The 23,853-nt window shown below is 36.6% G+C and overlaps 2 protein-coding genes across 3 annotated transcripts in view; both read left to right on the top strand.

Moving 5' to 3' along the window:
* The first annotated feature begins 1,488 nt into the window (after nt 1-1,488).
* LOC135072471 (transcription factor AP-4) lies at nt 1,489-8,937 on the top strand. Its single transcript, XM_063966387.1, has 3 exons — nt 1,489-1,894; nt 3,366-3,531; nt 3,745-8,937. The coding sequence occupies exons 1-3, from the start codon at nt 1,806-1,808 to the stop codon at nt 4,486-4,488; spliced, it is 999 nt and encodes a 332-aa protein (XP_063822457.1). The 5' UTR covers nt 1,489-1,805; the 3' UTR covers nt 4,489-8,937.
* Nucleotides 8,938-15,542: 6,605 nt separating this feature from the next.
* Nucleotides 15,543-23,853, top strand: part of LOC135072469 (plasminogen activator inhibitor 1-like) — a 30,024-nt gene continuing 21,713 nt past the window's right edge. Inside the window, exons 1-5 of one of the 2 annotated variants that reach the window (XM_063966385.1) lie at nt 15,543-15,844; nt 16,758-16,895; nt 21,915-22,016; nt 22,226-22,395; nt 22,720-22,797. In XM_063966385.1, coding sequence (XP_063822455.1) covers nt 21,928-22,016; nt 22,226-22,395; nt 22,720-22,797 — 337 coding nt within the window. In that variant the 5' untranslated portion in view covers nt 15,543-15,844; nt 16,758-16,895; nt 21,915-21,927. The remainder of the gene's footprint in view (nt 15,845-16,757; nt 16,896-21,914; nt 22,017-22,225; nt 22,396-22,719; nt 22,798-23,853) is intronic. The other variant, XM_063966383.1, reaches the window with a different exon arrangement.

Below are 23,853 nucleotides of genomic sequence, written 5' to 3'. Positions count from 1 at the left end.
CATAGCATGAGAGTTCAATCGATAGGTGTGAAGCGCTATCCCCTCGCACCGGCTTGATTTTATATTTTATTACAAAAATTATGTTGTAAACGATTTTATAAAATTAAGTTTTTAAAATAAAAAAAATAATAATAACAATAATACGATTAGACAAGCACTTTATTAACAATCTGTGAGATTTTCTTTTTCAACGCAGGAATACCAGTTCCGAGAATCCATAGGGCGAAAATTAACTTTATGATATTGTAAAAAACTATGTTATGTAAGTAATTACTAGCAAGTTTAATTCAGTGTTTAAATTTGAATGTGTAGGAATTGAAACTGAGACCGATTATTGAGTGAGTTTTGTGCGTGGATTTTAAATTTGATATCAAAAACCGGGAGATAATGTCCCTTTATTCAAAATTTAATTAAAGTGCGAAATCATCAGTATAAAAATTAAAAAAAGCAATAGTTAATACTATTGCATTCCATGTAATAATAATTCTAAAATAAAACACAAACTTTGTCTTTATTTTTCTGTAAGATAGGCATTGTTAGGTGTTATCATTCAGGAGAATATTGAATTTGTCCATCCTGGCCCGGTGGAAAATTATTTCCCCGATTAAGGGTTAACCTATCTTCTTCTTCCGTGTCGACAAGGAGCCCATTTGATTGACTTGGGCGCATTTGCCGACAGTGGGTTGGGGAGGGGATGAAGAAACTTGTCAAGTTCTTATTAAGTAAGTATGTGTTCGCATTGATTTGGCTTGGCAAAACTTATTTTGTTCAAATTGTTGGAAAGTAATTAAAATATGCATGAAAATGTAAAATAATACAAATAATCGCAGCGCACGCATAATTTACATGTCCAAGCTTATATAATCTAATGTCCGAGTATCCCCAGCCCTATAAATTATCGTGACAGTTTTAATTCCTAAATTACTTCCGTTTTTTATTAACTACCTAAAATACGTACGAATCGATTTCGAAATCGTAATCGTGTATGAGGCCTTTATGGATATAGATGACCCACGCTGAACTGTCACACCAAACTCAATGACAGGGGGGCGCTACCATCGTTCAACTATATGGTTTCCAACATGGCAAAAATCGGAACCAGCGATTCGGTATTGACGGTGGCGCCCCGCTGTCAATGTCATCGATAGGACAGTTCAGTATTTTGGAACTATAAGGGGCCTATTTTATGTCGTGGATGTCATCCATAATGAGTCATCAATCAAAAAAAAAATTGTCGAATTTTTTATTATTTTTGCGTTTCGAATAACTAATGAGAAACTAATAAGAACTAAAATTCATATTTTGTAGGTCTTGCTTTCAGATTATTTCATTTTTAAACACAGAGGAATAACATGTTATGGTCAAGCTGATAAATTAACCCGTCTCCTCTCCTCTTCATTACAAAAAGCGCAAAAAGCAAGCATAGAGTACCGTCGAGGTATGGCAGGGCGGGAGAGGGGTGTAAGTTGTCTGTTGTCTATGGTTGTAGTCTATGCATGGAGCATCGATGTCGTGTTGCCCTTGACTCCCTCCAATTTAATTTCTGTTTGTAATAGTACTCTGCATTTAAATAATATAAAATCACGGTGAAAAAACTAAACAATTACATTAAAGTGTGGTGAAAAGTGAAAACAGTGTGAACTCTACTTGTACAATCCAAAATTCGCGAAGCGTCACCTGACTGAAGTCATTGTCATTTCCCGCCATTGTGGTTCTTGTGATTACACATTTGCTATTTTGTGCTTAAAATTCAGTGCAGTTTAGATGAAGCATCCTTAAAAACACATAATTAGTGCACCTGAGTTATGTCATTACACGATAATGATGTTTGTTTGCTAGAAGTAGAAGATTACAACTTGTACGAAGAGGAGGCATCTGATCACGCTTTTACCAGGTATGGATACACCCGGCGTGGCCGCGTATTTTGTCTTAAATCTTCATATCTGATGCGTTTACAGCTCAAATATTGTATTTGTTTACTATGAAAATTCTAATTCCAATGTTTTTTGTACGAAAGACAAGATTATCATGACCATATGACTGCAGTCGCGCTTCGTGCCGGTTTGTAGTCAGCTGTTGTGCCGCCATGTTTGGTCAAATCAAATAGGCGTAGTATGCGCCCCTACTTTACTGTTGCGATAAAGCTTACTATCATACACAACACATGTATCATTTCGCGTAAATACTTCATTCATTATGTTCATTTTAGGTATTTACTATTTATGTTGCAACTATTGTTGATTTTCCGAGACTATACAATAGCCTGATAATATCCATGTGTGAGCAAAAGCTTAATTTTATCATTTATAAAAAAGCAACAAACATACATAATTGTACCATAATAATTTTGAAATAGTTGTGGAAATACCTGTCACAGTCACAGGGTTGCCAAGAACTCATATCCCAGTTATTTATTTATTTAAATATTTATGTAACCTAAAATAAATTAAAATGCCATAATAAAATACCAATGTTTGGCACATTGTTTAGTGCTCATAATCTCATTTTAATGTGTAATTATATTTATTTATCAATAAGGATATATGTATAGGCATACAAAATGTTAAGTATTGCCTGCATCCGTCCATTTTGGTTCCTGGAAGAAAGTTTTATTTATATAGACATGCATAAGCAAGACTTATCATTTATGGTAGAGTATATTATTTCCTTATTGTGCCTCAAATACAAAGTTTTAAACCGTACCCAGGCCTATTTCTAAAAACAATTTTTTTAAATACTATAGTTATGATAAGTAGCAGAAAATGGATCTGAATGATTATTATAAGAGTTACAAGAATGTGGATATGTATTATTAAATGTTTGCTTTGAATTTTGATTAAATTCATCTGTTTGGATACTTTGGATAGTGTAATTTATTTATTGTAATTGATCTCCTGTTCTATTCATGAAATTAATCGTAATTTAATGATGACATACTTTACAAATTCCGTAAATAGGAAAGGTTAATTTGAGATCATACCAACGAAATGGTATGACAAATTATTAGTCAAACTTTATAAAAAACCAACAAAAGGGGTGTTTTAATATTTATAAAAGTTTAACTATAACCTTTACCTATCAAACCTTAAGCGGTCGCATGAGGCTGCAGTAAAAAAAAAATTTTAACTTAAATAGTTTCTCATAGTTACTAAAATAATAACTAATTAATTTGCATAAAATGTGAAATAGGTTTATCATCAGAAACAAATTAATGTTGGGAAAATAATATGTATTGCTCACTTTATTTTTTTAAATAGATTATGACTTTTCTGGCAGTATTCATCTATAAATACTTATAGTACTTCTCACAATAGTCATTTCATTTTATAGTTACTGTTTATTTATCTAAAGTTACATTGTTCTAGGGGCGAAAAACATTCCGCACCTGGGAGAAAAACAATGGAAGCAGAAAAAAGAATTCGTCGAGAGATTGCTAACAGCAATGAGCGCAGGCGCATGCAAAGCATCAATGCTGGGTTTCAGGCATTACGCACATTGTTGCCTCGACATGAAGGAGAAAAGCTAAGCAAAGTAAGTAATTATAAATAAATAAATTCAAATATTAAGCATAAAGTTAGAACTTTTCATCTTAGGTATTATTTTTAGTTTCGACATACCTTCTGACATTAGTTCAGCAAGACTTATGTCGATGTATGAGCTAATAGTAATAATTGGAATTTTTTGTTCATTGATATACAAAGATTAAAAATCAGTTTTTTATAAATTCTTAATTTCAATTTACAGGCTGCTATTCTGCAACAAACCGCCGAATACATTTACTCTTTGGAACAAGAAAAAACGAGACTTCTATCTCAAAATTGCCAGCTAAAAAGACTTCTGAATCAACATGAAGGAGGAGAAATTCCGTTAAAGAAAAGAAAAAGTGAAATACTCACTCACGTCACGACTCCTACCATTATACCCGATTCTACGGACGACGCTTTAGCCAACTCTCGGTCTCCTGAACCCGTGGCTGTCATAACAGTAACGAGCGTTCCTCAGAAAAAAGATGCAGAGAGCGGAGACGTGCGGGTCCAACTTGAACGGGAGCGGCGATTGCGTCGATTACTCGAGGAGCGTCTACACACGTTGGAAAATCAATATCCGGACGGGAGAGAAATGCCTCGCCCCGTGATCCACTTCGATCAAACCAACGTTTCGGACTGCAAGCTCGAGAAAGACGACGCGGAGCCGGCGCCCGTCGCGGAGCCGGCCTCGACGGCGGCGCCTCTCCTGGAGGCGGCCATCAAGGCGGAGCCCCGCGTGGAGGTGGAGATGCTGCCCGAGGCGGCGCACGAGCCCCCGAGCCGCCTGTACAACCCGAACACGAGCCGGCAGAACCTCGAGACCATCGTGGAGGCCATCCGCCACCTGGAGGGCGACCACCTGTTCCGCGAGGAGGGCGGCGAGGCGCCGCTGGCGCTGACGAAGAAGGCGGAGCGCGCGCCGCCGCCGCGGCCCGGCGTCATAGTCGTGAAGCACTCGTGATTGCGTTAAACGTGTCTCGGACTTTTCAGCTCGTATTTTTGCTTGTGCAGGGCGAGCTCTCCTGACCCTCCTCGAATATAGTTTTAAATTTTAGTTATTTAGTTCTCTTTTCCAAAGTGACGAATCGATAAGTCTGCGTCTTTGTTTATTTTTTTACGCGTTGAAGTCAAATTCAGAATGGTAGGAGTTAGCCGTATCAGGATGCGTTGTTGCATACGTCGTTTGGCGCTGTGCTTAGTTTAGTCTCAAATTCAATTATTATAATTGTTGGATTGTTAGCCATAATGATGTGGGCTTAATGTTACTCAACAAACTGGGGAATGACTGACTTGAGTAAGGTTATTGGTATGAAGTGTGCCGCGTGCCAATATTATTTAACGACGTTTCTAGCGAAGATAAAACAAGTAGAAATTAGGGGAATTTAATTAAATATTTGGTAATATTAGCTTTGTGATAATTTTTATACTACATAACAATCAAACAAGACATTCAGTTAAAAAAAAACAAAGATTATGGAAGCAATATAATGCATAATGAGTTTGATAGGAAATGGTTGTTTGTGTATAATGTGGCAGCAATATTATTAATCATCAGATGATGTGATTATAATCAATTTTAAAGGTTTTAGTCAACTAACAGTTATGAATAACTAATTAGGTAAGGATTGTGTAGGCATGCGGCTACAAGACGTCATTGACTTACTTTTACTCAATTACAAAAGTAAATATTTACTTGATGTAAATAGCAGAATCCTCCATAATAAATAATAAGTTATATAGAAGATTACTGTAGATTAGTAACAATTAATGGTTATGAATGTATGTTCTTATACCAGTGACCCTGCTTATTTGTTTGTATTAAAATTTCCAGTTTACTGATTGCTACTTTATACTTGACATTAGAAAATTATTGGCTATTTGAATATTACTCATTAATACTGATAGAAATCAGATTTTAGAGCATTCCATGTTATTGGGTACTCCAACTTAGTTAATGGAGGAACCCTTATAATTATAGTTAATTGCAGCATGGGTTATTATAATATTCAAATAAACAGATTAGTATAAATTATGTATTGCTTAAAATAATGAGCATTTTTATGAAATCCTCTTAATATAGAATATGGGGAGTTTACAGTTAGGTCTCAGAATAAGTGAACCTATCTTTCATTAAAATTTGACATGCGAAATGTTTCAATAAGTCATTTAATTAAATTTACTGAGGCATAGGGTAAAGTACTATTAAACGAGTGATGATCTAATCATCAACTCAATAAGTCCACAAGTAGTGAAGGTATTTCATTACTGATGACTTGTGTTTTATGGATTTTTCACGGATCCATTATTTAGGTAATATAACGCTTAACAGTGATTTAATTATTGTTCGCTTTAATGTGCTGTCTTTTTTTGTTGAAAATTTAACCAGCAGTGCTTTTTTGTTAATATTTCCTTCTCTCGTAAGTGTATATGTTTTAAGTTCGACTCAGCAACAGAGTGGATCAACACGATGTATTATTTACAGAGACAGTGCCGCGATCCACATGGGGTCATGAATTTTTTAAGACTGATCATTTATTCATTATTAAGTTACGCTAGGTCGAGCCACCATATTGGTAGTCTTAATGTGTGCGTGCGTGTGTTCCGTTCAAGTAGCTATTTATGTGTATGTACGTTGTCGTTATACTAATCTAGTATTAGGTGTTAAAACGATCCGCCAGACTTACGGAGATTCAGTCTTCGGGAATCATTCTTGGTTTTAAGAAGTGTTAATTAATCAATCATGACATAAATGCTTGAGAAAAATTAGGAATCTCCTTATATCTGTTGGATCTATAATCTAATGCTTACTTTGTAATGTGGTGTGATAAAATGTATTATTTATTTTGCATTTAACATGTCATTGTGTCATATTTACCGCCGGTTTCTGAACTATGCGATAAAAATCAACAGCTCGTTAAGTGACTGTTTACTGCTCTGATTGGTCGATATGAGTCTCGTCGACCAATCACAGCAGACTATCTAAGCGTCGCGAGACAAACCGTTGATTTTGAACGCCTAGCTCAGAAACCGGCTGGTTAGAGCTTCAGTCTTAACATTGAAAGAGGCAGGTTTAATACTTTTGTAGTCCAATGTACCCTAAACGGTATATACCAATTGTTTTCCTTGATTCTGATAGATTTGGGCTCTCACATTTTCAATTATTGTAAGTTACAAGTGTTGTAAAGCTTGCTACTGTAGTACCGGTAGGTACAGCGTCAGTATACTAGGTGTGGTATAGCTATCTTATTGTTTTCAGTTCAGTTGAACAAGTCTTTTATGATATGCGTCCGGTTCCGCAGCCCTTAGATAGGCTTACGACGTCACGACATTAGAGTCCGTTTTAAATGCGGGTTGACAGAAGTATTGCTCACTCAGACAACTATAAAATCTGAAAATAAATATTATATTTACAATTTACTGGTTTATAAAAAATATTTGATTCAACCCACATTCCCACTGTTAAGATAAGAAAGCTGTCTCTTTTATGTACTAGACCTATATTTTCTTACATTTTCTGTTACATAATTTAAGTTTTTTTGAACTACCCATGTGATTCTGTGTAAAATAACCAAAGAAAATGTCACAAAATTTAGGTCTGGGTTAAGATTAATTTAATGTAAAGTTAAAGCGGAATTTTCGGAAAATTGTAAAGTTATCTTGTGTATAGATTAGATGAAGGAAATGTCGATGGCTCCTAAGTATACTTTGTCAGCTACATAACAAATGTGTGAGGACAAGTAACTTCTGAATGGCGCCGGTGTTTAAGTTTCAAAGAGTGTAGTTAAACATAAACTAGACAATGTCACAGGGCCGTAGTGTAAAATTTGATAGTAGAATTGATAAATACAGATCGCTGGACGCCGTTCGCATAATGAAAATCATGTTTATCATATTTTAGACGAATTTGTTGATGTTTGTACATTGGATAGATCTAAAACCCTAAAAAGATATTTTTAGATAACTCATTATGCACAGAAGCCATCGATTTACATTTTACTTTGTTAAAAGCACTAATTAAATACTTAATACAGTGCTTGTTCATGGTCCCTGCACATTTGATATTGATATCAAACTTAGGAACAGTTGGTTGTTTATCTGCATTTCGATAAATAGTAAGTCCAGTTCTTACTTTGTCTCACAAACACATTTGCCACCAGTACATAGTGCTAAATACCAATATCTTTAATATCCAATTCACAATAACTGATATTTTAGATGGAAGCTCTAATGAATGTTTAGAGCTCATCCGCACTCTGTTCCTGAGTCTGTAATTGTAAGGAGTTGTCTGCCTACCGCCTTTTACATTATGTCAGTCTAGGATAGTTAACAATGTAACATAACGGACTTGGTTATACTATTAGTGTAGTCAAAATAGTAATAAGAGATTTTAAGTCAAAGAAAGCAAGTTAAATTGTTTAAAATGTGTTATTATTTATGTCTTAAAGTATTAAAATGGTTATTTCTTATTAATTAGTTTGTAAAGGATAATCATCTGTATGCTTAATCAAGCGACTTTATAGTATGACACATTACGCAAAAACCAATAAAACATTTGTTACACAAAAATATGCATAGTTTATGAATATTTTATTATTTATTTCATAAACTTCGAAAATTCAGACAATGTGTGAGGAAATATCTCGATTCTCGAGTCATTTGTAAACATCTTACTCTATTTCGAAGTTATTTTTATTAAAATATTAAATTGAACCATTGGGAACTACTTGAATATCCCACCACCAGACATTTACATTTAATTCACAAACCTGTTTGACATTTACATACATTTTAATATTTTTATACATAATAGACTTTTTAAATAACAATAAAATAGGTACTGATCAATTTTATCTAGAGTAGCACACAAAGATTTAACCAACACGATTTTTGGTATAGTGTGCGTGTTTTATTGGTTTTATGCATCATCTAATCAATATTTCTATTTTCTACACTCTATCGCATTTCTAATATTTAGTGTTATTAGGTTTTTCTAATATTGTATTATTTTCGATTTATGACTTTTAAAAATTCAGTTAAACTGCATTTATTTTAAGTGCTTGGTTCAAATAGATGATTAATTTTGTAGAGTTTCATTAAGTTTCTTAAGAACCTGATCATTAGCAATGGGGTTTTCTGTCGCTGAAAAAACTACCTATACATGCTCATTAGGTAAGTTACATTTTCTATGTTAATCAGTAACATCATTACCCCGTTTCTATTAAGCTCAAGTTCCTATATAGTTGTAAACATATTTTTACCGTTGATGTACTAAGATACCTTATGATAAAGTGTAGAAAATACTGCTTGGATGTTTCCTTTTTTTATATGAAATTGATACAAATATTTCCTCTGATTTTAATTGTACCACATTCGACCTATATTTACGAATAATATTTATAAATGATTCATATCTTTGCGTTTTATTTATTGATTAATGTAAGTTTTATAGGTTTTACCTTTAGCCACTACTCACCATTTCTATACATATAACATAGAAGGAAGCAAATCCCTTTAGGCCAGTAGAATTAGATTTTAAATCGGAAATAATACCTACAAAAGATTTTATTGCTTTAATGGCTTCATTGGTTGCCCATTAAGACTCTCCTAGGTTTTCGACTTCGACGGAGTTGTGCTTAAGTGGTGGGGGCCCCCGAAAGGGGCGCTTTTTCGGTTTTCCGGTTATACCGCGTAAAGGACTTACCCTATCGAAAAGTGGTCTTCCTGACGGTTGAAGGGCATTTAATCCTGCATTAAATAAGACCAAATTCATATGTTTTGGGCAAACCGTTCTCGTGCAAATGTTCGGCAAAGTAGAAAATATGTGTATAATTAATGACCCTCTCCACGTCCAATAGCTCATCACCCGTAGGTGCCCGTAGGCTCCCAAGCCTTGTAAAGGGTCGCCTTAACCAGCGTACCCCTGTCAAGGCTCACGAGTTGGATTCGCTTATCCTTGTTCGTCCCAGCCGTTCCTTAACTGCGGTTGCTGCACCTCTTCCTGGCACTCTCTTGAACGACTCTGTGTTACCTAATGTGGCTGCCCCTCTTCCTTGTACCCTCCTGTACGATTGCATTGCTTAGCCCTATACCTGGTCCAAGGTTCGACGCCACAAAATCAACTTCGTACGCGTGAAAATAGTTTAAATACTATTTTCCGTGCTTGTAACATTTTTCTTTACTGCTTCGCCTCTATTCGTCGTAGAGTGATTGTATATATCCTATAGCCTTCCTCAATTTATGAGCATACACAAAAATAATTATTTCAATCAAACTAGTAATTCTTGAGATTAGCGCGTTCAAACAAACAAACAAAAAACTCTTCAGCAATTTAATATGAACTTGTTGTTGTTGATTTTTGCCGTTGAACCTTAGACCAGGCATACGGCTAGGCAACGTAGTCGTGCAGGAGGATACAAGGAAGAGGGGCAGCCACAGTTGGTAACACAGTCGTTCAGGTGAGTGCCAGGAAGAGGTGCAGCAACCGCAGTTAAGGAACGGCTGGGACGAACAAGGATAGGCGCATCCAGCTCGTAAGCCTTGATAGGGTTACACTGATTGAGGCGCTCTTTTTCAAGACTTGGAAGCCTGCGGGTAACGAGCCATTGGACGTGGAGAGGGTCATTAATTGTAGGTACACATATTTTCTTCTTTGCCGAACATTTTTACAAGAACGGTTTGTTCAAAACATATGAATTTGGTCTTATTTAATGCAGGATTAAATGCCCTTCAACCGTCAGGGAGACTACTTTTCGATAGGGTAAGTCCTTTACGCGGTATAACCGGAAAACCGAAATAGCGCCCCTTTCGGGGGCCCCCCCGCCACTTAAGCACAACTCCGTCGAAGTCGAAAACCTAGGAGAATCTTTATGGGCAACTAATGAAGCCATTAAAGTACTAAAATCTTTAGTAGGAATTATTTCCGATTTAATCCATTTTTGTGTTTAATTCTACTGGCCTACTTGTCGGTATAGAAAAAAGAACGATACTTATATCACGGGAACCCGATGCCTATAAATCTTGAATCATTCCAAATCAATCTCACTAGATGGCGACATAAGTATCGAATTTCTGAAGACGTTTGTAAAAAGTCACTAATGCTCAGTAAACTATAATGAAAAAATGTTTTACACATTAATTTGTTCATTTAAACACAGTGAATGATTCAAATAAACAATATTTCTTCATATAATAAAATTTTATCTTTAGTAAAAACTGAAGTCTTAAGCAATCGTTTTTGCGGCGCTGTCGAAGTAGCATTTAGTTACAAATGATGTAATAGATGGCGCTCATCGCTGCTGTTTTATTTCGTCACTTATAAAAATACTAAAATAGGTTTGGTTTTGCAACAAATTATTATTTTTATTAATTGTCATATTTCTTGTAAAATGCAAAAAAAAACATCTATATTCAAATAAAAATGAAAGAAACACAAATTAGCATTACAAAAGTTTGGCTATAATTTGTCTAACATTGTGGCGCCTAAAATCGACAATTTTGATTATTTTTTTTAAGATTATTAGCAATTTGTATTCCAAATATTACTAATAGTCCCATTAGCCCCTCGTGTTAAACTAAATGAGCTTGTGTTACGAGTGGGCTCACCACAATAGTCGAGCGGCGGTGGGATTCGAACCCGCGTTCCCCGGATCTCGAGTCGGCCACTCCGACCCCTTCACCGTTCGGCTATCGTGGCTATAAAAGGTTCGATTGTTTTCCTTCCAATTATGATAACCTACCCAGTGTCACTCACAATAATAATTAAGACGAATCTAATCTAAAGACCTACATACACTGGAAAAACATAACCCTTTTTCTGGTGTAGTCGGTTATAAACTGTATTGCCGATAATAATGTTTAAGGTCCACCTTTTGTTCATAATGCTATGAGCATTATCCGCCAGTCAACCTTTCAGCCACGCAGAGAGCTGTTAGTAGGTAAGTCCGGTGCAGAGGTGCAGTTAATGTTTTTTTTACTCATTTAATTTATTTTAAGATATGTATAGCAAATAAAAAAAAATCTTAACCTAGTACCTATTAAAGTGAACCCATTGTTAATCCCCTGTTTAATTCCATTGTTAATTATTAAATTCGGCCAAAACATAAACAAAGTGGACGCACTCGCACGCTCCATAGCCGGCTACTCTGCGGCGACGCATCATAATTTACCTACCTACTAGCTGGCCACGCCGAGACGCGACCGCGCGGCACATTGGATTGGCGTCCTTGAAATTAGAAGCAGGGTGCGCGAGCGGCAGGCAGCGAATGTTACGATAGACAGTAGGTAATTATCCTTAAGCAAGTTCTCTCCCAAATACATGTCAGTCTGCATCAAGTTGTATTTCACTTATTTAAAATCAAAATGCAGATTCATTCGTGTGCGTTACCTCAGAGATATCGTCGCTTGCCTCTCTAAGTGACGTATCTGACATTTTTTTCGAAACGGAGTTATCTACGCCATCTTAATTAATTTCGCAAGACGAATCGATCTATCTAATCGCCTGAAAATTTTGCAAAATGTCAGTTAGGTACGTCAGTTAGAGAGGCAAGCGACGATATGGTGACGCTGATCAAGATGTGCTTATGTCATGGAAAAGGTAGAGCCTTAAATCCTGTAAATGTGCCGAGACGAGAATCTAGCATTTTTGCCCAATAAGATTTCGGAGTAATTGAAGAAAATAAGAAGCATTACCGCAGCGGAATCCCATTTTCACCAATTAAGTACTCCGCAACCTTACCGGGTAGGTACAAATGGTAGACTCGACACATTTACAGGATACAAGGCACCAACACCTCCACATAAGCACATCCCGACCAGCAGCGTCACCATGTCGCTGATGTAACGCACACGATTAATTTATGAATTATTAATCTTATCTACCTACTTATTTAAAAAGACCAGTGTCGCGCGCTAAATGAAAACAAGCTTGGTAGGCAGGTACCCATCCATTGGGGCTACTCCCGATCCCAGTAACGTCAATATACTTAGTAGGTATGCATGCCAGCCATTCACGCAGCACGTGTAAGTGAATCGAATCAATCGAAAATGATGCTGTAGTCCGGTCGCCGAGCCCGTACGACGGGGACGGGCCGTCAAAGTGAGTGAGCGAGCGCGACAGCAATACAATTACGCGCGAGTGATAAGGATGGGTAGCATGGTGTCATTGGACGAAATTCTACGTGTTCGGCGACGATAAATAGAGAGAGAGAAGGAATAAAACATCAGTAAAATAATAATTAAATAAGTAAATAATATCCCATCAAAAACAATACTTGTCAAAAAAACCAAGTCTCGCAACTCAGTTGTTCTACGGTAATTTACACGTGTTTTCATGCGATGGCCAAGTCAATATATTTATGTAAAACGTTAAAGATTTCCTGGCCTGAGCCCCGATTACGGTAACTTTTAACGTCTACAATCCAGACGCGTTTCTGATTCTGCGATACGATTGGTCAAAACAGCTGACGTACGCTGTTGAACGACCAATCGTATCGCAGAATCGAGAAGCGTGTCTGGATTGTTGACGTTAAAAATTACCGTAATCGGGGCTCTGGACTTGGTATTACATGGATCTCACAACTTTTTACCGTAGAACAACTGAGTTGCGAGACTTGGTTTTTTTGACAAGTATTGTTTTTGATGGGATCTCATTTCTTTTTGTATTTTGTAGACAGCAGTTATGTATCTAGAAAACTGGACCGAAATTGAAAAATTTTACTCGACTTGGCGGTTGCACTACCGTGCCCCCAAAAATCATTTATTTTTGTATTTTGTAGACAGCAGTTATGTATCTAGAAAACTGGACCGAAATTGAAAAATTTTACTCGACTTGGCGGTTGCACTACCGTGCCCCCAAATATTTAAGTTTTTCCTTGATTCATACACCAAACACTACTTATATTCCAAATTTGAAGCTTCTAGGTCTGCTAGAAGTGCCTTAGAATTTTGATGATCGGTGAGTCAGTGAGTCAGTGAGTGACAAAAGTAAGTAACTTTGACCCGTTATAATTCCTAAACTACTGGTTCAAATTGAATGAAATTTTAAATATACCGTGTCTTTACAATGCCTGCATAGCTAATGAAAATTCAGCCTTCTAGTTTTATCCACAACGAAGTTACAGGCAGTCGAAAATGGCCTGAATTGCTTCGAGAAAAGGATGGTACGGCCGTGCCGCTTTTTTGCTCGACTTGGTGGGGGCACTGCCGTGCCCCCAGATTTTGCCACCTAGGTATATTTTGTGCCAGCGCGGTATTATTACTCGTAAATAAATAGGTAGGTGCTATTATTATCGCGAGTGACGCGCAAACGAATGCAACAAAAAACCTAAACCTAAATCACAGATAATCCTAAATCTTAAACCTGTATGTGCAAGTCGATTAAAATGTAGGCATATTTTTGAATAAACTACGATACGAGTACGAAAAACTAAAACTGGATTTTGTATTTTTTACGAACAGTTAATTTGATATTTACTTGACTGCTCCAGAAGGAGGGTTATGTTTTTTTTACATAATAATTATTTCTGAATATTTTTATGGAAAAAATAAGTTTTTTATTGATATCTACCTTTATTACTGCATGTTTCGATATTTTCCTGTTTTATATACCTACCTAACTAGCTTTCCGCCCGCGGCTTCGCCCGCGTGGAATTTTGTCTGTCACAGAAAAACTTTATCGCGCGCGTCCCTGTTTCAAAAACCGGGATAAAAACTATCCTATGTTCTTTCCCGGGACTCAAACTATCTCTATGCCAAATTTCATCAAAATCGGTTGCGAGGTTTAAGCGGGAAAGCGTAACAGACAGACAGACAGACAGACAGACAGACAGAGTTACTTTCGCATTTATAATATTAGTTGGGATAAAATAAAACAAAATGGAGTTTTATGATGATAATTTGTAGCGGGATACGAACCCACGGAGCTGGATATTGAGCGACGGCTGTGATCGTTGTGCTACTTAGACATTAATATACCGTGTCGAAATTTTCAATAGCGTCTCTAATCTGTTTTTTGCTTAGTTACATGCCTTCATAAACAAAGCAGTAAACTTATTGGCTTTAGCGCCATCTTTTGATATAGCACGCCAAATAAATACTCCGCTCAAGTTGCTAGAATAGAAAGCATTAGCGGGTCGCAAACCGCGGGACGGTCAAGTCCGCTGCGGCACACTAGCGCGATCTGTTATCACCACTAGGAAACCAAGCGGGCCCGAGCAGTTTCAAGACTTAGGTCGGCCACATTTCGAGTATGGGATGATGCATCTGTACTAGTATTATATTATCTGTGCTTATATCAAATAGTGTGGTGACGGTGCTTAGTGCCATAGTAAGTGATCTCAACCGCGCAGCAGTAGCTTATAAAAATATATGTAGAGCAAGTACCTATGTAAAGTTAGATGCATGCAGTCAAGCTCTCTTTACGCAACTCACCTAAGCACGCTAGACTAGAACAGGGGTCTCCAAACTACGGCCCGCGGACCATAATTATTAGGCCCGCGACAGCTTAAGACAGCCTATGTTTGCAGGTAGGCAGAAAAATTAAAATTGTTATGGCCCTTGCAAAAAAATTATTATGGCCTCAAGGCACAGAATAAGTAAGTATGCCCAAGGCTCCAAAGTTTGGAGACCCCTGGACGCTACATACCGGCCGTCTAGGCTGTCTCGAATTCGCTTTCGATTCGAGGCATTACCTAAATTGTCTACAGACTCAGTATAAAGTTCTAAAAAGGGCATCTCGTATAAACGTACACTGTTTGCAACTTTGTACTACGCTACGATGGCGTAGTGGCGGCGTGACGAATAGCCTTAAAATCCCGGGTTAAATTCCTGGTCGAGGACATTTTACTTTGAAAAGACCTTTCCAAATTTGTGTCTGGGTGTGTGCTGCGAGAATGCCACAAAATAAAACCGTTGTTGGTCTTAACTTCATCCTAAAGAAGTACACAAGTATGCGGCCCTTTGTATGCCTTTGTTTTGACCATGAGACATAGTGTGCTGTCTGGCGGAGGCGATTTTTTTAAACCAAAAATGTCGCGATAACATAGAGCCTTGTGACAAAGTTTAATTATTGATATTAATCAGTGCTTTTGTAATAGTTGTGCTTATTGTACCTAGCTGTGCAACGTTTTGGACCGGTAATAATGTCGGGTATAGGCGGCCATCCTATTTTGCTTTTCAAGGTTACTACTTAAAGCGCAGAGAAACGTTCGTGTTTTATTCAGTTAGTATTGTGCACTGTGTGTGAGTGAACACTCGTGTTGGTGGTGCTGTGTTGGTGTTGCTGACATCTAATGATAAATGATTTAAGGTCAATTAAATAGGTAAGTTAATGAAAATAACTAAGATAATAAATATGCTTTACAAAATATAGTTACAGTGTAATCTGACTAACGTTGCTCATTATTATTTAGTTAGTTTCTGTTTTACTTACTAAAATAAAAAAAATACTGGCGATCTTTCATGGTGTGTATTTAACTAGTCTAAGTAACTATGAATTGTATGTAAAGGAATACCTAAGTAAAACTATAGAAATTTGGTTATTGCGGTCATTGCATTGGCATCATTTAATTTTAATAAATTATTATATGAAGTAAGTACACAGTAAATAATATTTACCTATATCTAAATATCTAAATATATAAAAGGAGAAACTGACTGACTGACTGACAGATCAACGCACAGCCTAAACGGCTAAACGTAGGCACTTGAAATTTGGAAGGGACTTAGCTTAGGTACCGTAGAGGTGCACTAAGAAAGGAGTCCGCGGGCGGCCGCTAGTAACTTATAAATACATATTTGGCTACGGATCCCTAAAAAGACCTATGAATCTAGGTTTATTAAACTAAAAAAACTATGTCTAGATCTTATTTCAGTAGCTGTGGTTTCTTCTTTTCTAAATTAAATTAATTTATGGCTTGTTAGTTCCTGCAGCGGAATTTCTATACCAATGTCTCGACAAAGTTTAACTTTTACATCTTATTTAATTGTTTTGGTAATTAATTATAAGCTTAACTTTTAAAAATATTATCTGCATAACTTTTTATAGTGTGTTCATTCGGATTTTTCACAAATTGGCAACTACGAGTACCTACATAGGTACGAGAGTAGGTACACATCATCCTACTAAGTAGAGTTACCTGTTGGAATAGATAATAATATCAATTAAAGTTGCATTATTTCATTGTTGTTGTGAATTGGATAATAATTTTAATTGTTATCTCATCTATCACATAGCATCATGAACATGAGCGGATATCGTTTTTCGATGCCTCGAACTGGCAGGAAAACCTCCTATAAATACAAAACAATTCACAAGTTGTTGTCATGGTCTTGAAGCAAACTAAGGTTCCTTCAGTTTATTCAACGTACGAGGTAACCAAGATTACTGCCTATTCTCTACCTATAAGTTTCAGTACACCCAGGTGCAAGCTTATTTGTAGCTTTACTCAGCTTTAGAAAGTCCCAAGAAGTTTTTTTATTTGATCCGTGGAATCGAAGCTGGATCACCGCGCGACCAAGCCACATAACAATCACCGCGCGACCAAGCCACATAACAAGTAGGGTTTTTTTTTACAAAATGTTTCCAGTATGTTATGGTGTTTGTGTAAATGAAGCAACTTTGTTTGTCGAGTTGCATGGTGTTTGAGTTATTTATTATGCGTGCGCGTACCTAGGTACCATCCTACTGGTATTTATCTACATTTTGGTTTGTTTTTTTTGGTCCACCGTGATAAAGAGTCAAAAGTACTTCGGTACGTATTATACCTAAATAATTTACTGTGAGTAAGAGAACGTGGCTGAAGTCGCATGAATGTTGATAATGATGCATTCCGAAATTGCACACGATGAAAACGTGCGAACTTTTAGCCTATTCATAGAATTCAACAAGGATAGGTATAGTAGGGAATTTAGTGCAAGAACCCCTCCACTTTGGTATAGAAGGCTCATTTTTGCACCAGTTGTTCTTTGGGTGCTCCTGAGTAGATTTCCGTCGGTAGACATCGGGAGCCCCCCCTGTGGTAGCAGGGGGAGGGGGGGCAAGTTTCCTTCTGCCGCGCTTCACTTTAAGGCCCATATCTTCAAAACTATGGGCATTAGGGCAAGTGTGGTGTCATTTTCGGATAATTAAAGGATGGCGAATTCATTTCTAGAACAAACTTTTTGCCTTTTCATACAAAAAAATAGAAATATGGAGTAAAATTCACAAAAACCAAAAAGTATTTTTTTAAATAAACGTCGTTTACTTTAAAACCACTGGAGATAATCTAATAAAAAAAATATGTCCTGAAAGCTACATTTATCAGGATTATAAATATATACCATTGTATGGTACTTTTTTTGAAAAAAGTAGGTGAAAAAAAATTTTTCTTCAGGACACAGCGGGCGAATTTTAATGCGCGTCGGAAAAAAATATTTATTTTATCCATGAATTCATACTATTTGGTTCATCAGCAAGTAAAGATTATTATTTTAGAATTTATTTAGAGTTCCTGGCACATCATGCTACCATGATTTGTATTTTTTCTACAATTAATTTTGAACTCTATGTGTAAGACATAAGGTTGAAAATAGTTTAAATACATTGTATTATTGAAAATATCATAAGAAGAAAGCACTAAATAAAGAACTTGAATTTGTCTAAACGTCTAATGATTATTATTATTATTTTAATTAACATTTTTATTTCTACATACTATTGTACCAGTGATAACGGAAAGGTAAGTGTGAGGAAAGTGAGGATTGATATTATCATATTATCATAGTACGGGAGATTATTTTTAACACAAAGGCTACGGCTGTGACCATTATAGTTGTTTTTTCAGACAGCACCAGCATCTGCATTACTTCTTGCACTTACATCTCACCATTTCCAAGCAAGCTTCGGCAGCTACGGGCAAATCGGTCCATGTAGGCTCCATGTTGCTATCGACTCTGGTCCACACCCAACCAGTCGGATAAAGGGAAGACTGAGTCGGTTGCTTGCAACTGATCCTATACGCGAACCCCTTGATATACTGCCAGTAGCCAATGCTAATACAAAGCTGTCTGGGTTATTTTATGTAGGGTCACACCTAAGCGTAGTCCACAGCGACCCATTAGGATCTTTATTCTCCCTTTTTTTATTCCCTATCATCCAAAAAAATCCTATCCATTAGTTAAGTGAATTAAGCGTCTGAGTGAAAGCCATCTAATAGTCTTCTGATGCCGGATATGCTGACCCAAGCAGACCCATCCTTACAGTATTAAGTGTTTCATGGACTCCACATTGTATTCCACATGCTCGAGAGCTTCTGTTGTTAGGCCCATTTTGTGGGACATGTGATTCGTTCCATAATGCCCAGTTTGCGTACCTGTAATTGCTTGGGCATACCTTTGAAAAGTTTTCTTCATGACCCTGTATTTCCCTTTAGGAATGATTTGGAGAGGCTTATATCGTTGGAGCTTTCCCATTCAGCCCTGTTATTCTTGGATATGGTCATATTATGGCCATGACGTACCTAAGCTTTTAGATAAAGGTACTATCAGTTCTGACTCAATAGTTATCGTCTCTGACCCTTGTCTCGCTAGACTGTCGGCTCTCTCATTGCATTCGATCCGTGTATGTCCAGGTATCCCACATTAGGGACACTTTGTCATGCCTTCAGAGTTTGTTCATCTTTAAGATTGCATCTAGAATACCTAATTCTAGACTCAACCTTCACTGAGGCGATGGCTTTGTTTGAGTGCTGCCTGGCTGTGGCTAAGGATGTAAATATTGCGTTTCTTACACCCCTGTTTTTAGTGCACACATAATTATAGCGTAGAATTCAGCTTGAAATACTGTAGCAAACCTCCTTAAACATTCACTGTGTTTATTACTACATGCTTGACTATGAACGAGTGCTGTGAGTGCCCACCAACCTAGGCAGTTTTGTATCAGTATATCAAGGGCAGTAATTATGTCCTTATGATTTTTTCAAATTATTTAAAATTAAGTTGGTTCAAGGGGTTCGCGTATAGGGTCAGTTGCAAGCAACCGACTCAGTCTTCCCTTTACCCGACTGGTTGGGGGTGGACCAGAATCGATAGCAACATGGAGCCTACATGGACCAATTGCCCGTAGCTGCCGAAGCTTGCCTGGAAAGAAGTAGTGCAGAAGCTGGTGCTGTCTGAAAAAACAACTATAATGGTCACAGCCGTAGCCTTTGTGTTAAAAATAATCTCCCGTACTATGATAATATGATAATATCAATCCTCACTTTCCTCACACTTACCTTACCGTTATCACTGGTACAATAGTATGTAGAAATAAAAATGTTAATTAAAATAATAATAATAATCATTAGACGTTTAGACAAATTCAAGTTCTTTATTTAGTGCTTTCTACTTATGATATTTTCATAAATACAATGTAATTAAACTATTTTCAACCTTATGTCTTACACATAGAGTTCAAAATTAATTGAAGAAAAAATACAAATCATGGTAGCATGATGTGCCAGGAACTCTAAATAAATTCTAAAATAATAATCTTTACTTGCTGATGAACCAAATAGTATGAATTCATGGATAAAATAAATATTTTTTTCCGACGCGCATTAAAATTCGCCCGCTGTGTCCTGAAGAAAAATTTTTTTTCACCTACTTTTTTCAAAAAAAGTACCATACAATGGTATATATTTATAATCCTGATAAATGTAGCTTTCAGGACATATTTTTTTTATTAGATTATCTCCAGTGGTTTTAAAGTAAACGACGTTTATTTAAAAAAATACTTTTTGGTTTTTGTGAATTTTACTCCATATTTCTATTTTTTTGTATGAAAAGGCAAAAAGTTTGTTCTAGAAATGAATTCGCCATCCTTTAATTATCCGAAAATGACACCACACTTGCCCTAATGCCCATAGTTTTGAAGATATGGGCCTTAAAGTGAAGCGCGGCAGAAGGAAACTTGCCCCCCCTCCCCCTGCTACCACAGGGGGGGCTCCCGATGTCTACCGACGGAAATCTACTCAGGAGCACCCAAAGAACAACTGGTGCAAAAATGAGCCTTCTATACCAAAGTGGAGGGGTCTCCATACAAATCATTGCACTAAATTTCCTACTAGTAGTCTGGTAAAGGTACGTGTTTCTTATACCTATGATCTCACGTAGCAACTCAAAATAAATACACCTACCTACTATAAAACTAAGACAGGAAAGAGTTGGAGGAAGAGTTCTATGTTATTCTAAAAGCAATCCTCGGTAAGAAATTATTAGATCTAAAAATACGAACTGACCAAAAAATCTCAAAGGCTTTAGACACCTATTAAAACCGCAAATTCTATATTAGTCCACGACTTTTTCGATAAGATTTTCATCCAAATTAATCTAGTAAATACTTTAAATACCTTTTTTAACTAAACGGAGCAGAAAATAACTGCCCCCACCCACTAGGATTCGAACCCGGGACTTCTGGGTCTTTTTTTTTTTTTTTTTTTTATGTGATAGGAGGCAAACGAGCAGACGGATCACCTGATGGTAAGCAATTGCCGTCTGAGTCAGTTTGGCTTACCACAGACGCGGTTAAACTTTTATTTACGAGTCATATTATTTTTTAGATTGGTGTTGTTAAAAATGATACTTATAGCCTGACCAGGAACATAAAAACCCTGGCATAGAGGCGCGTCAATTGCATTTGATAGTGCAACACTGGGTACAGTCGTACCTGTATTAAATTAATAGGCTAACTTTATGTATCAGGATTCAGGATTATGGGCTAATTTAATATTTTCATAAATTAACAAAAAATATTATATTATAAAAAACTGCGTTACGGTAAACTGGTTCGAATAAATTAAATGAAACCATCAATCGAGCAAGTAGGATTTTATTATTATTCATCAATAATCAAATTCTGAACTTGAATATTCAACTACAATGTCTGCTCATGAACGCTTCAAACTCGGTACTTCTTTCCCAATTCCATAAAATTCAACACTTACAAAGTGACAAAAAACTTTAAAATAGGTAGTTGAAACAAACCACAGCTAATTTTCATAGTTGACTGTACTATATGATAAACATGTCAGTCAATTTGAAAACCTTTGTCGGAAACATTATTCAATGAAAATATTGTCCGAACCCTTAGTATTTCTCTTCGACAAATACTTTAACACATTGTGAACCACTTTTCTTTCACGACTCTAAAAAGATTTTAGCAATTTAATTCACAAAATCAATTGCGCACATTTAAAATAAAGTTTGTTTACACTTTGACAACAATAGACTGACATGCAAGGTGACATGTCAATGAAGTTTTCAGTTACTGTTGCCATTAAAAGAAATTAGTACCATTAATTTTCCGCAACATGGCGAGGGTTTTTATGTTCCTGGTCAGGCTATACCAGCATACTTATTCTTTTTTTTTAGATTTTATTTAAAAATGAAAATCTACGTACAACTTACCATCCTGCTATGCTACGCATCATTGGCATATCCAAGACCACAAGAAGACAGTGATGTAAAAACCAGGTAGGTTCTTCCAACTATATTTAAAGGAAACTTACATTTTCCTAGGGAAAATACATATTTTTCTTAAATTAAGGTTCAACATACTAACAACGCTAATAACGAAGAAAAACTTTACCTATTGTTTGTACTTACTTACATTAACATATAAGTAAATACTTAGTACCTTATCTTGTTAATACATATTTTAATGGCGATCAATTTTCTAACAGCACTGTTGTCGACGATCCACCATCATCTACTTCGACTACCACAGCTCCGGCTCCGGCCGTAGATGATGGAGTGGCGAAGGCTGTCAATGCTTTCGGCTTCAAGATGATTAAAGCCATGATGAACCAGAGCACAGACCAGAACATCGTGGTATCTCCTACAGGCGTCGTTGGTAAGCACTTCTTTCTAATTGTTATTACGTCATGTTACCTCGTAGAACAAACTAGTTTTACCTAGCTAGGCCAACCACTTCATCATAAATACGATAGACTCATAACGTAAGACGAAGGAAGAGTAACTAACTAGTATCAAATAATAAGCAATGAAACTAGCAGCAATTGCTTAAGGATTTAAGGATTTTCCACAATACAACAAAGGTGTGAAAAAACGTAACTGACACTCAAACATGAATGAATGATTCATTAAATACGTAAATACTTAGAAAAGTGTTAATTTTCAACGTGAATGACGAACTGACTATTTGTATGACAAACAGGTCTACTTGCTATGACGCTTCTGGGAAGCGCGGGAACTACCTACGACGAAATTGCAGAACTAATCGGATTTAGCCAAGGTAAGCCAACTAAAACGTCATATAAGATTACCAATAATAATGGTAAATAATGGAAGAGGTTCCCATGATCTAGTGACCGTTGCGGGAAGTACCTACCTACAGAATGCGGCCAGGACTGGTCGTTGTGGAAATCCATAGGGGAGGCCTTTGTCCAGCTGTGGACGTCACTTGGCTGAAAGGAACGAATCGAAGTGTCACATAGACACAGTTAATTCATTTCTTTACACATGTGCCGTTAAGTGGGACTTCTACTTATAATGACTATAGTTCAGAATACAACGACCCATTAGACGCTTTCTTTAGTAAAGTAGTAAGTAGTAATAGGACTTCTTTTACCAAGTTAACGGCAATAATTTACGCTTTTGCGTTAAAGATTAGATGTAGTTAGGAGTCTACTTATAACTGGACTCAGCTACGTTAAGAAGGTACCCGTTAATCCAGTCTAAGAACACGAGGAAACACAAAATAAAGGACAATGACCAGAAGTGGTCCAAATGTCCACCACTAATGAGACCTATATTGGCTTATAGTCCATTAAATTGAGATTAACTTTCAGTATGGGACGAAAAAAAAATAAGCTGTCAGTAAAAAGTTATGACTGTATGGAAAATTGTAGTAGTTTACGCGCTAATCTCAGGAACTACTGGTCCGATTTGAAAAATTCTTTTTGTTATGGATAGCCCATTTATCAAGGATAGTTTTAGGTTATATAACATCACCCTACAACCAATAGGGGCGGAGCAGTAAAGACAAATGTTGTAAAAATGAGAAATATTATTCAAACTATTTTCACGCGTACAACGTTGTAGGCACAGCTAGTATAATATATAATATATCTCTAACCCCGCACCAGTTGGAAATAAGACTATTTTTACCCCTTTCGCATTATTCCAAGTATTCCAATATTGTTGTCTTTCATCTGAGCTTATTTTTTTTTCTTTTAGCGAGAACCTAACACGGCACACTAAGCGACATGACATATCATGCATAGATTAGTCCAAAATGTGCGATGGATAGAATGATATCAAGAACATTTTTCGGATGAAAAGGTGAAAA

This window comes from Ostrinia nubilalis, chromosome 6 (assembly GCF_963855985.1).
Source record: "Ostrinia nubilalis chromosome 6, ilOstNubi1.1, whole genome shotgun sequence".
NCBI lineage: Eukaryota > Metazoa > Arthropoda > Insecta > Lepidoptera > Crambidae > Ostrinia > Ostrinia nubilalis.
Note: the sequence above shows the minus strand (reverse complement) of the source record. Positions and strands in the feature narration are given on the sequence as shown.